The 16,748-nt window shown below is 40.3% G+C and overlaps 1 protein-coding gene across 1 annotated transcript; it reads left to right on the top strand.

Moving 5' to 3' along the window:
- Positions 1-1,331: 1,331 nt before the first annotated feature.
- acer3 (alkaline ceramidase 3) lies at positions 1,332-11,308 on the top strand (the record flags this gene model as incomplete). Its single annotated transcript, XM_079172211.1, has 11 exons — positions 1,332-1,434; positions 3,677-3,787; positions 3,900-3,952; positions 4,174-4,226; positions 5,670-5,751; positions 5,860-5,895; positions 7,627-7,685; positions 7,815-7,916; positions 8,298-8,402; positions 8,789-8,834; positions 8,932-11,308. The coding sequence occupies 11 exons, from the start codon at positions 1,332-1,334 to the stop codon at positions 8,983-8,985; spliced, it is 804 nt and encodes a 267-aa protein (XP_079028337.1). The 3' UTR covers positions 8,986-11,308.
- Between the last annotated feature and the right edge of the window lie 5,440 nt (positions 11,309-16,748).

The raw sequence follows: 16,748 nt of genomic DNA, 5'->3' as shown, positions 1-16,748 counted from the left end.
AGATGTTTTTCATGTGGTGGACAAATTGCATAATTTATAATCTATCACATGACATTCATTGGAGTATTGCATAAATAATGTGCCATATGAATAGTTATATTTATCTATAAAACTTAAAGGGGGGAACTGCAACAGACATGAAGTGAACAGATTTAGGCCTTTATCTTACTTCAAAAATACTGTTCTGATGAACCCTAATCAGGCAAAATGTTCATTTTTCTTTAATCATGCTTGATGTCTTTACTATATGACTTTGAGATAATTGTAAAGTAGGAAATGTTTATCATTCCAGTGAGTGCCTTAAATTCATGTAAATGATCTTCAGTTGTACCGTGTGAAGAAGTCGGGTCCTATATGTAATAATGTAGGTGTTTCTCTCCCCTACAAATGATGCCATTAATTACGGCATCAACATCTTAAACTTGGTCATTACAGTGCTTTTACTTGAGCTGGATTACTTGAAGAAAGAATCATTGGAGCTGTTGATGTAAATGCTCTTTAACGAGTAAGCCTGGAGGAATAGAGGAGCTGACTATGGTGTGTGATGTATAGGCTACAGACGTAACATCCTTATAATGAAGTGGAAGTGCTGTATGCTGCTTATCAGTCATTTGCCATATGGTTGGAGATACAAGTGCATGAAGTGCAGTACTGCTTACCCAAAAGCAATCCTTGATTTTATAATTCAACAAGCTGACTCCATCTGCTCGTCTTTTATCCTGTTGTTAATTACTGATTTACATCCTGTTTTGCTCGTGACCTTGCATTGTTTCTCTTGACTGTATTGCGATGTTGTGCATGCTTGTTGGCCCGTGTTCCTCTTTTTGTCTGAGCTGCTTGACAAATACTGTCAAATTATTGCTGATTTGGCAATAAAGAACTGGAGTGAAACTTATTCATCTATTGGTTGCTATGGATTTCCATAAACGGTAATATACACAGGAAACAAAACGAATGTAATTAAAAAGACTACTTTAGGGATGTTTTGTGTAATGCACTTCTAATAATCATTATCATATGTCACCAGGAAACACATGCCATAAAGATCACAAACAAAAAAGGGTATTTCATTCAGGGTTCTTCAAATATCAATTTGATATCAAACACTTGAATTTGTTCCAATGTTGTTAGTACCGCTTGCTAACGGTAGTAGGTTACAACGTACAGGCTGCTTTCTGTATCTGTGTAACAACAGCTGTTCTGTACTTTGTTCTGCCTTCCCATTGCGCGCGAGGAGGAGGAGGGCTCGCGGAGTGCTCGTGCTGTGGCGCTCGTGCTGTGGTGATGGGACTACAAACCCGTTAGCGCCCACAGCCTCCTCCTCTTCCATCATGGCTCCCTCGGCAGACAGGCAAGGATACTGGGGGCGGCCGACCTCAACGCTGGACTGGTGCGAAGAGAATTATGTCGCCTCTTTTTACATTGCGGAATTTTGTAAGTAAAATATGATTTTAATTTTTCCCACTGGAAATGGTGACTTTGTGGTTCGTATAAACGGATTCTCATGTAGAACTCCAGGTTACTGTGTACGTACTGTCGCCCCTCAACAACGTACACATGAAATGAGAGCAGCGGCTGTAATCATTTACTGTGTTTATGTTCTCGTGTTATCTCGGCTAATACGAACGTTCGGTTACGTAGTGTCGCCTAAGCTAAATGTTAGCTAGCTCATACGGCATTTTACCAAGAGCTAACAAGGAAAAATAAAAGCTGTCCTGTCAACCTGTTTTGCATAGAGCTTTACTGGAGGGTGCAGTGAGTGTGAGCTAACGTTATCACAGACACGTTACACTTTAACATTGCGTTATTCCACATTGGCACTCATTTGTATTTTCAAGTCGACACACATTACGTGGTGTTAAATGTCTTTCTCACAAGGTGCATGTTAGTTATTCACACTTGAAAACTTGACGAAACATTCCTCCATACGTCGGGTTAACTCATTGCTTTGTCTAACGATGAAGAAACGGGTTCCTCTGGAACCATTATCTTAGATAAAGTGTCAACTGTTCCAAAAACTGCTATGTCAGCGGGACTTTAAGCAGAAATGGCATGGAGGCTTCACGCAGTCAGTGACATGCTTTCCTTCTAAGCATTGAGCCAAACTACTGGACACTGGATAAACATTCACAACTCTGAAATAATACTTTAGAGTTACTCATTAATGTGCAGGGAGATCAAGAGAACTAGGCAATGCATTTAAAAGATGTGTCCTCTTTACAGTGTTTGCATTAATTAACTAATAAGTGACGTTCATACAAAAGGAAGCCTTTTTCAATTAATGCCTGCTACAATAAATTGGCATTAAGCTATAAATACTATTCTATTGTGCAGAATTTATATAGATTCACAGAGTCATTGTAGAATTGAAGGTAAACTCTTTTTAGTACAATTTTCACTGTGTTGAGGAACTTGCAGTTGCTGTTGCTAAGAGACGCACCAGTTAGTCCAAGGTAAACTGAAGCCAAGTGGGTCAGAGTTTAGTTAACTGTTGCTCTTCTATCTTCTGTGTATTTTGTCCACGCCACGCCTTTGTAGTGATACACTTAATTTGATTGTCCTAATACGTTTTACTCAAGGCCACTACTCGTGGAGCACATGTTGTAGGCCTATACTCGATCCAGCACACCGTGTTCATTCATTTCCTTGTTTCTAAAACACAAGCTTTGGTGTGAAAGCTGCATATCAAGGATACTGAGAGTTAAAGCTTTGCCCTGCTAAAGGGTCGTTTTCTGCTGCAGAAGAATTGTTTGGCCTTTAAACATAGATTCAGGTTTCAATGGCTGGAATGTGGTATTGTTCACATGGAAAAGACTAGAGACACCGGCGTGATTTTAATCCTCATTTGATGTGTGCTTTTGTGCATTATCTCTACATCAGCACATGGTTACAGGAGAAAGCAAGCACACAGAGGGAGGTCATAAAGACTCTCTCACATGCATTCACATGTTTGCGTTTGTCATTGAAATGTAAAAACAAAACACTCATTTGTTGTAGTATTCTAAGGGTGTGTGCTTTTATTATCTGTAACCAAAGTCCACACATTTTAAAATGGACTCTGGCAATGACTCGTTGGCTTTTATCAGACACCTGCAGATAAAGGGTGTGTGTCAATATGAGCAAGCACTGGCACAGTGGCAGTGTTCATTTTCAAACTACTCAGTTTTTTTGCAATTGCCAAGTCTCAACAACTGGTACTTGTTGCAAAGTATAGAAAGCACTAAGTCACGTAGTCTATCTGTTGACCAGCTGTGCTGAACCGTAAGCACATTTTTATGCTTTACACTAAGTTTGAAATTCTGAAACACAGTTATCTCCATTAGACTCTCCATTCATGTGTGTGTGCTAAAGAAACACCACACTCAATTATCAATCACCTGTACCCATAATGCACCTGTGAAAACACTTGTAACCAATTGGATCACTTAGCAATCAGAGCTTGTGCTCTATAAACAGGATTCAGGTTTGCTCTTTGGTGTGAAGAACAATGTTGAGAGTTAGAGGACTGTAAATACAATATACTGTATTTAGTTTACAGTACAATATAGTAATGTATGCAGATGTTATAATGATCACAACATGTTACCCAGCCTGTCTCACAGAGGTGATCATTCAGAGGCGTTCAAACCGGTCATGTCGTCTGGCTCTAATTCGTCTCTGTTGTCTTTTTGAACAGGGAACACTGTCAGCAATTTGATTATGATTCTTCCTCCCATTTATGGAGCCATCCAGACGTTCCGAGACGGCCTCGAGTTTCGCTACATCTGCTCTTTCCTCGGACTGGCAGGTTAGTCCGTTGAAACCACAAATTTCATTAGTTCTTCTTTACATTTCGTACACTTGAGACTGTCCTGACTTTCAAATGTAATGTTCTGCGTGGTTGTCTGTGCATTGCCCAGCTGTTGGTGTTGGTTCCTGGTGCTTCCACATGACGCTGATATATGAGATGCAGGTGAGATGCAGCGTTGAATAAAAATCATATTATTTCAGCAAAAAGTGGGAACAGAATCTTTTTTGATCAACTCCTTGATGAATCACACTCGTTGCCTTGGGAAATATTTGTAATGGATTTATGTGGTCAAACATTTTCTACCTAACGCCCTGTCAAGTTATGTAGAAACAATGTAATCCTATAGTGATATTAACATGTTTTCTTTGTATTCTCATTTGCAGTTACTGGACGAGTTGCCGATGATTTACAGCACATGCGTCTTTGTCTACTGTCTGTAAGTAACTCAACCTTTTGGATTTATTGCTGTTGAAGCAGTGACTGACTGTCACTGAGAACAGAATTAGTGTTATTGTAGCTGTAAAATGAACCACCTCTTACTGACTTTATCCATTCCAAGAAAGTAGCGTATCATCTTCTTGTGGCTATTGATTCTAAACTGTACATTTTATTACTGGTCAGGTCTATGTTATACCCGTTAGCATACATGTGTGCATGGTTGGGAGTGAATAGACTGAAGCACTGCCTCCTATGGATTAGACCTTGTGGACCTTGGTGTCCCCCTCCAAGTGTGTCTTGGGAAAGCAGAGATGCCCAAGCGGGAACCCTAAAACGATGGATGACGGTGGGTTCGACAGGCTGTTCTTCAGGGTGTCTGGTTTGCCACGATTGACCTAGAGAATGCTTGTTTTTTTCATTCCCAGTATGGGAGGGACTCAGGCACTGCCTTAGGCTCGCAACACTTTAGAGTTCCATGTCCTCCCATTCTGCACATCATTACCGTCCCGCTAGGGCTGGGCAAAATATCTTAGATTATGGATATCGTAATATCACATAAAGGTCTTTTCCTGGTTTTAAAGGCTACATTGCAGTAAAGTGATGTCATTTTCTGAACTTACCAGACTGTTATATCTATTATCTGCCTTTACCCACTTATTCATTATATCCACATTACTGATGATTTTTGATCAGAAACCTCACCAATAGTCAACCCTACACTTGTTTTATTGTTTTTATAAAGAAATCAGGTAAAAAATATTGTGACATTTGATTATATTCATATCGCCCAGCCCTACATGCCGCCCGCACATTAACAAGGTGCATGGATGCAGTCCTGGGACCCTTGGAAGGTCTTCAAATCCTAAACTATAATAACGACTGGGTGGTGGGGGCTCACTCTGGGAAGCAATGCTGGAACAATGTGGCCCGGCTCCTGCTGCCCCTAAAACACGTAGACCTGCACCTCAACAGGAGGACGAGCACTCTCAGTTCAGGCATGTGGTTGGATGCCAGGACAGGAACTTAACTCTCCTTCAGTGTTTGACAGTGTTTCTGCCGAGCTTAAGCTTGAGCAAACATTTGTTTTTAAAGATGTTTTTCAAACTTAAATCAGTGCTTCGGTTGTGCGCTCAACGTGAGCGAGCGTCAGTGTGTGGCCGAGAGATAGAGAAGTTAGCAGTACCGTTATAGCTGTTTGAGTACAGTTTATTTATCGGTGAATAAATGCTACAAGACCTAAGCCAAGTCCCCGCGTCATGCTCGCCACCTGCTAATTAAAGTGAGTTGACTTTTAAGGTGGACCAGCCGTGCCTCTGCGTTTTGCTCAGCACCACCCCTTAGTTACACATTTAACCTTCCGTTATTACTTGCTCTCTATTATTAATGTATTTTTTAAGCCGAACATGTAAAATAAACACATTTATTTCTTTTTTATTCCCAGATATGAGTGTTTCAAACAAGAGAACAGCATCAGTTTGTTTCCTATTGCGTTACTCTTGATCTTCAGTGTCTCAGTCACTGTGGTGAGTACCCACTTCCACTATAACGGTGATCATTTCGTTTGAACCATAATGATGAAAGCATGACATCCATCATATGCTCCTGAGTAGTTCCTGTGTTTCTGTCTGCAGGTGTACTTGCAGTGGAAGGAGCCAGTCTTCCACCAGGTAAGGGAGTGCTCTGCGTCGCGCTCAACTGGCTCAGGTTGCTCATTGTTTGCTATCAAGGCTCAGCGTGCCTGAAGTCATTTGTTACCTTGTGTAAACATATTGGGCTCGCCAGCACAGCATACATCACTCAGTTTGGTGCATGCAGCACGCTGCTTGTATAACACAAAGTAGCATTTCATACCAAAGCAAATATGCAAAATGATGCAATATTTAATGTTTATTAATATGTAGCATTTAAAAGAAACATACTATGTCCCAAACTCAATGCTGAATCCAGTGGGATCAAAACAGTGAACAGACCTCATGAATGAACATTTTTATATTCTTATCTTAGCTTTCTCTTACTTGTTTTCATACGGTGTGCTTGTACGAGTGTGCTAAGTCTGATTCAGCAAATGCGTCAGATAACTGTAGATGACCAGCGTGAACATGATGAATGCACCTGTGTGTAAATGAGTGCTTTCAGAGCTACACGTCCTGTCCCATATGTCCTATATTGAAGTCCTGCTTTCAGAGATCCATGAAGGAAAGTGTATCATTATAACAGCAGCAGCAGCAGAATGAAGGGACCTGCTAAAGACAAGGAATAGGGGAAAATAACTAGTGCCGTTAATGTGATGTCACCAAAGGATCACACTCTTTGAAATAAAGAACAAATGGTCCCATATGAAAAACGTGACAATGAAGCAGGTCCATTGTGTTAAGATATTGATATTGTAGTGTAGTACAAAAGCATCAATAGCCAATATAATTGATGGTGATATGAATGCATTTAGAATTATATCAGCCTATAATTAAAATTGCAGAGTCAGAGTTTTCTAACTCAAAATAAGAGTATTGAAATATACAATCCATTAATGAAAAACGTAGACTCGGATGAAAACAGACGTCAGAGGGGAATGTCACATGACTCCTACGACAGGTCTGGACCACTACATTTTTGTTATCTGAGAAAAAGATGTAAATATGAGAAATGGTGAATCACTCATACGAGCCACTTGAGACCCAATGTGTTGGTATGGGCAGTTCTCTCATAATCCCAACCATACAACCCTTGAAAGATAGACTCGTGTGTTGTACCGTACAGCCTCACCTTGTGTTTGTGTTGCTTTGCAGCACAAAGCTGCCTTTGTTTGCTCTTTGTTTACTGATCACACTGCTCTATGGTGGTTCATAAGGAGACGGACAATGTCCCTGTTCAAGCACTGTTAATTCACAGCGGTTCAAATCAGTATTCTCTGCTTTTAAATAGAGATTGTACTGAACGCATGTAGCATTTATGTTGGCTTTACTAATGTATGTGTATTTGTGGAATGTAGCAAGCAACAGACAGACACGTGTGTGTTTACCGTAATCAAGCAGCTCTATTTGTGACCCTCATTTCAGCTTCTGACCTTAGTGTGAACATGAGTTGTCTGCAGCTCAACCTTCACTCATTCATTTTCAGGATTATTGCACCTGAAGATGTAAAAACTCAATAACAAAAGATGAATAGTTAAAATCATGTATAGCTCAAATAAAGAGTTGTGATTTAATGGTCATTACACTCAAAGAAACAACATTGTTGGATGGTAGAACATTTGAGAGACAACTTTGCTTTTATTGGAAAGGCTATGCTAGCAGACTGTGTCAGCGGTAATGTGACCATCTTCTGGAATGGAGCATTCGGTAGTGACCAGAGGTCAAAGTGCAGGTGAAAATTGTCTTGACTAATACTTCTTCTTCTAGGTCATGTATGGTGCTCTAGTAGCTTGCCTTGTGATGCGATCTATCTTCATTGTAACATGGTAAGTTTGCCTAGAGGACCTTTAAAATGAAAAACATTACCATATCAAAGGAATCCTTGTTCATTAATATTCAATGAAGCTACAAGTTGCTAAAGGGTTTTGTTTTTGTTTCTTTTGTTTCAACGTTAGGGTGTACCCATGGCTCCGACCGCTGTGCTACACCTCCTTAGGAGTCTTTCTGTTGGGGTTCCTACTGTGGAACATTGACAACATCTTCTGTGACACATTAAGGTGAGTATTTGCAGTAGAAAGAAACTCTGTGGGTCTTGTTATTATGTCTTAACGGGCTTGATTTTGACATTCTCATTTAGCAGCAGCGGTGTGGAAAATGTTCAGTCAGTGACATTAATGTGACATCATAACAATAATGTAAATCATTTCTTCATCTCAAGGACAAGTCAGGACTCCAAGTAATGTCAGCTCATTTACTGCTGAATAAGAAACGTAACTCATTTTAATCTAAAATCCACATTTAGATTTTGATTCAAAACATTTGAAGTACAAATGTATAAAATAAAACGTTGATAAAGACAGTTAATAAGCATCCTCTTCTGGTCAATCCCATGCTGCTGGAGTGTTCTTTTTTATTAATTGAAGTTGTTGTGTCTCCAGAACCAGTAGACAAATGCTTCCCCCTGGTGTTGGAGTAGTGACACAGTTCCATGCCTGGTGGCACATCTTCACAGGCCTTGGGTCCTACCTGCACATACTTCTCAGGTGAGGTCAGCCGCAGTGAGTATTACGCCTCCACGCCGGCGGCAGCTGTGGAATTATGTTTCCAGGTCGTCTGTCCGTCCGCTCCATTCTCGTGAACGTGATATCTCTGTAAGCCTGGAGGGAATTTCTTCAAATTTGGCACTAACGTCCACTTGGACTCAAGGATGAATCGACTTAAAAACAAAACACATTTTTGACCATAAGTGAAGAATCCATATTGTTATTCAGATAAATGTCTAAGAGGATGAAGTGATGACATTTATGACAAACATGGATTTTCACTGTGACATGACTGGTTGGCGGAGGAATACAACTGCGAGGCTGTGATTGTGGTTGTGGTGAGACATGCTCATTGGTTTTAAAATCTAACGTTCATCTTCTTGTAGCCTGCAGATCAGGTCAACCTACCTCAAGCACAGACCAAATGTAAAGGTACGTCTCGCCCTTAGCCATTCTATATAGTACAGCTTTTACCTAAACGCATTCATTCATTTCATCACTTGCCCTGTCTTATCCGGACTTTGTGCAGTTTCTTTGTGGAGTTTGGCCCACGTTGCACATTGATCCGCAGAAGACGAGTTGAAATGAAGGGGGAGGGACCGACTGAAGGACGGTGACTGCCATACCCAGACACCATCGACACAGGGACCTGCCAATGACCACTGCTGGAAACTCAGCCACAGCTAGAGGGGCAGGTGGGACCCCGTGGTTCTGCACTGTGGTGATCTTACAGTAAACAGTAAGCACTGAGTCCAGTTCAAAGAAATCAAAGATTTCTTTTCATCAGTCATATTTTCTTAGATTAGCTTTTCTGTAATCTTATTGAAGTGTAATAATTGTATTTGCTAATTTAATTTAATTGCAAATATGCTGTGTAGGGGACTGCAGTGGTACATATTGAAGGGGGTATCGGTGTTATCTTAATCAGGGCTTGGGAACAGGGAAAACAGTGTAATGGTCCATTAGCATATTTATTGTTGTATGTTTGATGCTGTGGCTATTTGAATCTCCTAAGCCTAAAGATATTTAAATAGATCCCTAAACTAAAGTATAACTAAGACTTTTGCATACGTGTAGTTTTAACACAGTGTTGTCATAACCCGTTTCAAGGAGTGTTGTGTTGCTTTTAGATGTGATCACTACAGTTGGGATAGAAAGTGAAAGTGAGACTGTGTTATTGTAGCTCAGCTGTCTGGACTAGAAGACCCTCCTTCATTTTTACATTACTCAAGTTTTACTCTCAAAACATGCCAAGACTGGAATGATCAGTTCTCCTTTTCTTTCTTTGCCAAATTTGCTCTGGGATTTTAAACAGTCATGTAACGTGCGAGGCCTTCTGATGTTTTACCTAGATGTATTCCAGAAAGAGATGCAATGCTCACAGTTTTGTTACATGACATTGTCACATATCATTTTAATGTTGTTTAAGACAGGGTTAAGGTTGTCACAGGTACACAAAGCAAGTTGAACCACTTTTTGTGGACAGAGAAACGCTTTCAGTCTTTAAAGTGATACTGCACACAAATGTGTGCTCTGTGAGGGACGGAGATTTACAGCCACCCCTCAACCCCACATGGGTTGTAACAGAATCCCAATGAGCCTCCCTCAGGGTGTGTTCTGCTAAGAACCCTCTTTGTTGGGGGTGCGACCAGCACATGGAGGGTTTGGTCAGGCACTAGTAATGCAAACCTGCAGAAACATCAGTGGAGATGCATCAGCTCATCTTGTGGCTGATGTGTGCAGCTAGCTTGGAGGGTGGACAGAGTTCAAATGCTGATAGTTAAAACACAGTTAACGAGGCAGGCTAACAAAGACAACATGTTTCAGAGAAAGACTTCCTATTTTTGATTAATATTCCGTCACAGGACCAGGTGAATGAAGGCAACATGTTTGAATGATTGCATCCTCATTAGCTGCAGAGGATGAGACTCCTTTATACCTGGGAGTTATTAGTAAAACTCTATTTAAGTCAAGATGAGACAATACCACTACACTTTATTTATGACACTTATTTATTAGTCCTTTTTTGTTTCATTTATTTACACCGGGGCATGACACTGAAGAGTCCAATGGCTCATATGCGTCTTGTCGGGGAAACAGTTTGTGATACAACCGCTAGGTGGCATCAATTTACTTCAGACATTGCCAAACATGCCACTGTGCATTGATGAACTATCTACCTACTGTAGAACTCTTAGGATCTCTGACGTGGTTTTCCTGTGATGGATCTGTGGTGTGGAACGAAGGTTTTTTATTTGACAATGTTTGTTTTGCTGCTGTGAATACGTGGATATGTAATGGTAACAATAGAACCTGGAGCCTGAAGTAAGTGTTTGAAGATGCACATCATACAGTACATGTTGTGTGGAGTTGTTTGTATTTGTGGGCCTCTTGAACTGCTGTGTGCAGGATTATCTCCCGAGACAGCACACGATACATCCATATTTCATTATGCATATACACGCTTTGTCACTAACTGCTTGGGTGTAACAATAGCGCAAACCCAGAGTTACAAGCGTTCAAAAGCACAGTGTGTGAAAGAAAAAGTATTAACATTGTTCAAATGTCTGTGTGGAACCTTCAATGTATGTTATTATCATTGACATCGCTGCTCCTCAGCAGAGCTGAGCGGCTGTCAGAGAGGGTGCCTTATTGTTATCCTTGCAGTCCAAGTAATCCAAGTTGCCTTCACGTTCGTGGTAAAACAAAACCATTCAACTGTCCCATTCATTTGATGTGTCCAACATCTTAGTTACAGGTCGTTCCAATGATGTTAACTGTAGCTGTTAGTAAAACATATGTGTTGAGGCCAGAAGAGCAAACTGTTGAACTCTGGTCATGTGCCAGTCTTTAATGATGTCCTGTATTGTCAAATAAAAGAAAATGTGTTGGACAATTTGTCTACAGAAAAACGTCACTTTGTCCTCGTCCTCTCTTTGCAGCCGTATGCTGTCTTTCACTTCATGAAGAGCAGCCACTTACAACAAATGTATGTCAATAATAACCATTAGAACACTAACATGTGACTCATGAATTCTTAATCTACAATTATTATCACATTAGGGGTTTGGATTGAGTCATGCAACTCTAAGGTGTGGCGGTCATTTAGTGGCTGTGACACTGCACACTAAAGGGACTGTTTGAGTTTACTCTCATGGATCAGGGTTGGTGTGCTCTTCTATGTTTGAGCTAGCTGGCAGACTGGATTCAGATATTTTCTCTCAGAGGATTGGTTTACTCTTTAAACAAACTTCAAGGACTGCCTTTCCCCCCCTCAGTAACAAGTCTCAAATCTCTCCAGTTGATTCAGAATGCTGCAGCACGTGTACTAACAAAAACTAAGAAAATAGATACAATTCAATTTATTGTTGTATAACCCTAAAACACAAATTACAAATTTGCCTCAGAGGGCTTTACAATCTGTACACATACGACGTCCCATGACTTTTGACCCTCACATCGGAACAGGAAAAACTGACATCTATCACACTTCTGTCCATCCTGATAGAGGATCCCTCCTCTGTGGATCTCTCTAAGGTACATATTGTAAAGCACTCCGAGACAAATTTGTGATTTTGGGCTAAACAAAATAAATTGAATTGAATTACTCTTTAAAGAAAAAGTGCAGGAAATGTACTTGTAAACAAAGCCTTCCAAAATCACAGAACCTCATGTGTCACATTGTGACCAGACGTCACTTAACCACCGTGCAACCCACTCAATGCAGAAGTTGAGTAACTGTCTGCACCTTGAGGAAGTATTTTTTTGCGTCACCACAGACCATAAAAACCACAGCACGCACAGGGCTTGTCTGTCTTGTATATATGTTACCTGGTCAGAGTAAAAGAAGATAGAACACAGCAAAGATTTTGTTCAGCTCTTAACATAACTGCACACTTTTAGAGTACAACTTTGGAATGATTTAGTTGTAAACCATTTCCTAGCATCCGAACATCACCTGTGCACAGACTGATGCTAATAAAGTGAAGCAGAGCAAAGTTAGAGGTTGTAGTAAAAAACAGGTAAAAATGGTTAGTTTAGCTTTTAGCAGAGCATTTTCCTGTTATGTGGGTATGCAGGAGGAAGACGTTGACACATGTCCTTTTCTGGTGTTTGTTACGAGGTAACGGTACCCTACTTGTACTTTAATGTTACTTGAGTATTATTTCTATTTCATGCTACTTTATAGCCTACTTCCACTACAGGACAGAGTGGAGGCAAATATTATAGTTTTTACTCCATTGATATGACAGTTTTAGAAACTTTACAGATTCAAATCACAAAATGTAAATCAACTAACAAATTATAATGTATTATTGTACATTAAGCTACCCAGCATGTCAAATAATAATAATGATCCACCTTAAGCAGCTGTGACATTAAAGTGATACGTCCCTTCATTTATTAATAATCCAATAATTTAAGATAATATAATTTATTCTGAAAGGGGCCAATCTGCATAATGAGTGAATTCACTTTTGGTACTTTCATTTCATTTTACACACTTCTTTTGAATACAAATTACTTTTACTTCAGTAAAACTTTGAATGCAAGACTTTTACTTGTAACCATATTTTTTTACACTGTAGTATTGATACTCTGAACACTTGAATACGAACCTGCCAGCTCACAGAGGACATTCACAATAGTTTGAACCAAATCCTAATCCTGCTTTCAAAACACCTCACTCACATTAAACATCTTCCTGCACGCGGTTGTCCTCGCTAAGCTTTTCACTGTGAAGGAGTCAGTTAAATAGCACATGGACACTATGCACCGTATATTCCATGACATCTCTGTACCGTTAGAAGAGCAAGTTTAGACAAAGTATAATTCCTCTGCGGGCATCATACATAAACTTGGCTCATGGCAGTTGGTGCTGATCGCTCCATAAGTGTTGTGACTGTATGTTCTTGCCATTTACTGTATGAACACAAACGCATCATGTCAACATGGCTGTGGTTTTTGTTATGAAACAGGCCTGACACTCATCGATGCTGATAATGTAGTGTTGCTGTCCACACATCAGGCTTTGCATAAATGGTATAATACACACACAGTGTCGATCAGAGAGGCAGATGGAGGTCTCCTGAACTTAACAGGGATCACAAACTGTCACACACATTCCACACCTGGAACAGCTTTTTTTAGATGTATTTGGCACAACTGTGTTGGTCTATTGAGAAAAGTTGGAAAACACCTCTTCAATATGGTGACCAATCTGGAAAAAAAAAACTTCTTCCTGCAACCGCCTGACATGCAAACACCTCTTTACTGTTCTTTTTGAACATTTAAAAGGTTGATGGAAGAGTTTGATGGCATAAAAGTTCAGTTTGAAATAATTTGGCATCCCTCCTTATGTTGACAGAAGGAGGAAATTACCAACGTATTCAATCTTTTTCAAAGGTTTGTTATTTGAATGTCAGTTAGAACAGTGTGCAGTGTACTTTGCACCTTGTGCATGCTGATAAAATATATCTGGGAGAGAGATCTCATCAACCAGACGCTTCAGATTTGATCAAACCCAGTCTGAGCCTGCAGGGACAGAGGGAAGATGACTCAGTCTGCGAGTAATGTAGTTCTAGTGAGCGTCATTAGCAGGGTTTTTCCCACCACTTCCTTTGACTCAGTGTCACAGTAGTTGGTTTTTACTGAAACTTGGGATCAGATTGTGTTCATGCAGTGAGCTTTGGTCCCGGTTCAGTTGGGTGCCAGAGCTATAAAACAGGTTTACTCTGGGTGACGACTCGTCAACACTGAGCTGACTCATGTTGGGAATGCCTGAGTTGCTAAAGAGGCAGCTCAGTTGTTTGACAGCACCTACTGAAAGACGTCACTGCTGAGACACTTCTATTTTTTGTTGGTTGCTGACTTCTTTGTTTTTTTGAGGAATACTGTACATTTTAAGGAAGCTGTAGTTGCTCGATGTATTGTATGTGTTGTCTTTCTTTTCTATTTTCTTTTTAGTAATGCAGATTCTTAAGGGATTTGGGATTTCAGTGTTCATCATCCTGTGGTGATGGTCACCTACCAGTCTATTAGGAGAGCTTGTATAAAGAACGTCACGTTTGAATGTACATTTCTTGGTGAACTTGTGAAAACTCCAAAACAAGATTAGAGTCTACAGCCATAGCAGCTCAGTGCGGCTGTACCTAAGCTGCATTCCAGATAACTCACAGGTCACAACTGGCAGACTTCCAAGTGCTGCAGGTAGAGTTGATCCCATACCCACTATCAGAAATTCAATACAGCCTGAATTGCTGGATCGGGTATTGGCAAGTGTGCAACTATGCGCTCATCTGCTACCCGATCCGTACATCTGATCAGTACTGCACATGTGCAAGCTAGTACTACAACACGTGTGGTTAACACTCTTATGCACCCTATTTTCTCCCTGTTAATGCTACAATGTGACAATGAATCTGTTGAAATCAGTAGGAGAGTTAACTGTAGCTGCTAGCAGCTAGCTGTTTGCTAGGCCAAATAATGGAGCTAACAGCTCACGTTAAAGGAGGTTCCATATGATGCCATTCCAGCTTGATAACCATGCGTTAAAGGTCCAATGAATAAAAATGAGTGTTGGGCAAAGGGTAATCATAATTTCATCATCATGTGGTCAAATGTAATCTTGTAAAATGTGTTTTTTGGCAAGAAATTTGATTAAATACAGTACATATATATATGTGCTGTATATACACAGATCGGATCAGTACTCTGTATTGGCCGACACGCAAGTCCATGTATCAGAACCGGTATCGGAAAGGAAGAAATGGTATGCAACGTCTTTAGTTCTCGATGCCGAACAAAAACGGTGGAAAACTGATGTTACTTTGGCAAGTGTACACAAATCTGATCTCTCAGCAGTGCAGCCTCCACATTTTTGTGCAGAGAAAATAACTTCCAGAGATGGTTTTCTGTAACCAGCTCCCTTATAACATGGTGACATTTTTGTGTAGTCTTCGTTGTGAAGTCTGGGTTCATAGATTTGCCCAGAAGTCCCAAGCAGGAACTCCGACTTAGAGGTTTTCCATTACTGTTTCGAGTATAGGAGGTCGGAAATCTTTCTAGTTCCGCTGTTTCTGGAACGCAGCTAAACTAAGGCTCTCATGAAAATGCTAACATGATGGCGATGTTTAGCAGGTATAATGTTTATATTCACTAGTTTAATTTGTATTATTCCCTCAGAACATTGCACAAGGAAGTGCAGTCTCATCTTTGGCACAGCACCTTCACCTTAGAGTGCTTTCATCATCATGATCATCATCATCATCGTCATCATCATCATCTTCATCATCACCATGATTAGCTTTGTCTCCCTTCAGAGCAATGTAATACCCTTCTTTGGATCCAAGTGGTCAATCCTAATTTATATGCCTCTTCACTCCAAACCACATCAGTGTTTCTGTATTTATCCCTAATATTGTTACTTTTTATTTGAGACATTCCTCATATGTCAGGATGATCATCTGAGAAAGACTATTATAGTAATGTGTGTCTGTGGGCTATAACCCAGGGGGCCTTTTAACACCTCAAGTATCCACCATCATAAAACGACACTGGGACGTTCCGTAATATTTCAAACATAATCAAATCCATTGCACCATTGGTATATTTTACTTCAACAAAAGAAAGGACACACAAATTACATTTAATGGTATGAAATGGCTGACAGACCAGTTGGTTTCCAGAAGCTTTCTGTGGCCCTGTTATTAGTCTGCTCCCTATGGTCCAGGTACATCTTTTGGGCTTTTTTGTCACAACATCCTGTTGATTACTCCTATAATGTCATATAGCGCAGGAAGAATTGTTGAACATGTTATTGTGGAGCTTTGAGATGCGATAAAATGACTCATAGTAGTTCCATCTCCTATCAGTATGTTTGATGAAAGTGATTCAATGCATGTTTTCATACAAGTTACAGATGAAAGGAGTTGTTTGCTGCAGAGTAGACAGTTATGTATGACCTAAGAATTTTGAAATGAATCTTTGTTTTATCTTGTGGTTATTTTAAACCAAACTTCCCTTGTTAATATTGTGTTTTTTGTCATTGTACAACTCCAGACCTGCAGGTTACAGCGGCAGTGACCTAAGTTAGCAATGTTTTGTTGTTACTCCTAAGAGTTTCAGCCCAGTTAGGACTGTTTTCCTGCTCTGAGAGGCTTTATAAAAAGAGGGGGCCTGGTGTGTCTTTAAAGAGACATTAAAGAAGACCCTGTTTTGCATGGAGCCACCTTGCTGGTCTTGTTGGGACAGGAGCACTCACACATAATTAACAGGTGGTCCCCACTGCAGCTGTATCAGTAGCTGCACATCTCAGAGACGGGCTGACTCTCCTTCCTGTCAAAC

The sequence above is a fragment of the Pholis gunnellus genome (genome assembly GCF_910591455.1).
Source record: "Pholis gunnellus genome assembly, chromosome: 13".
Lineage (NCBI taxonomy): Eukaryota > Metazoa > Chordata > Actinopteri > Perciformes > Pholidae > Pholis > Pholis gunnellus.
The sequence above is the reverse complement of the archived record's forward strand: the minus strand, read 5'-3'. Positions and strand labels throughout refer to the sequence as shown.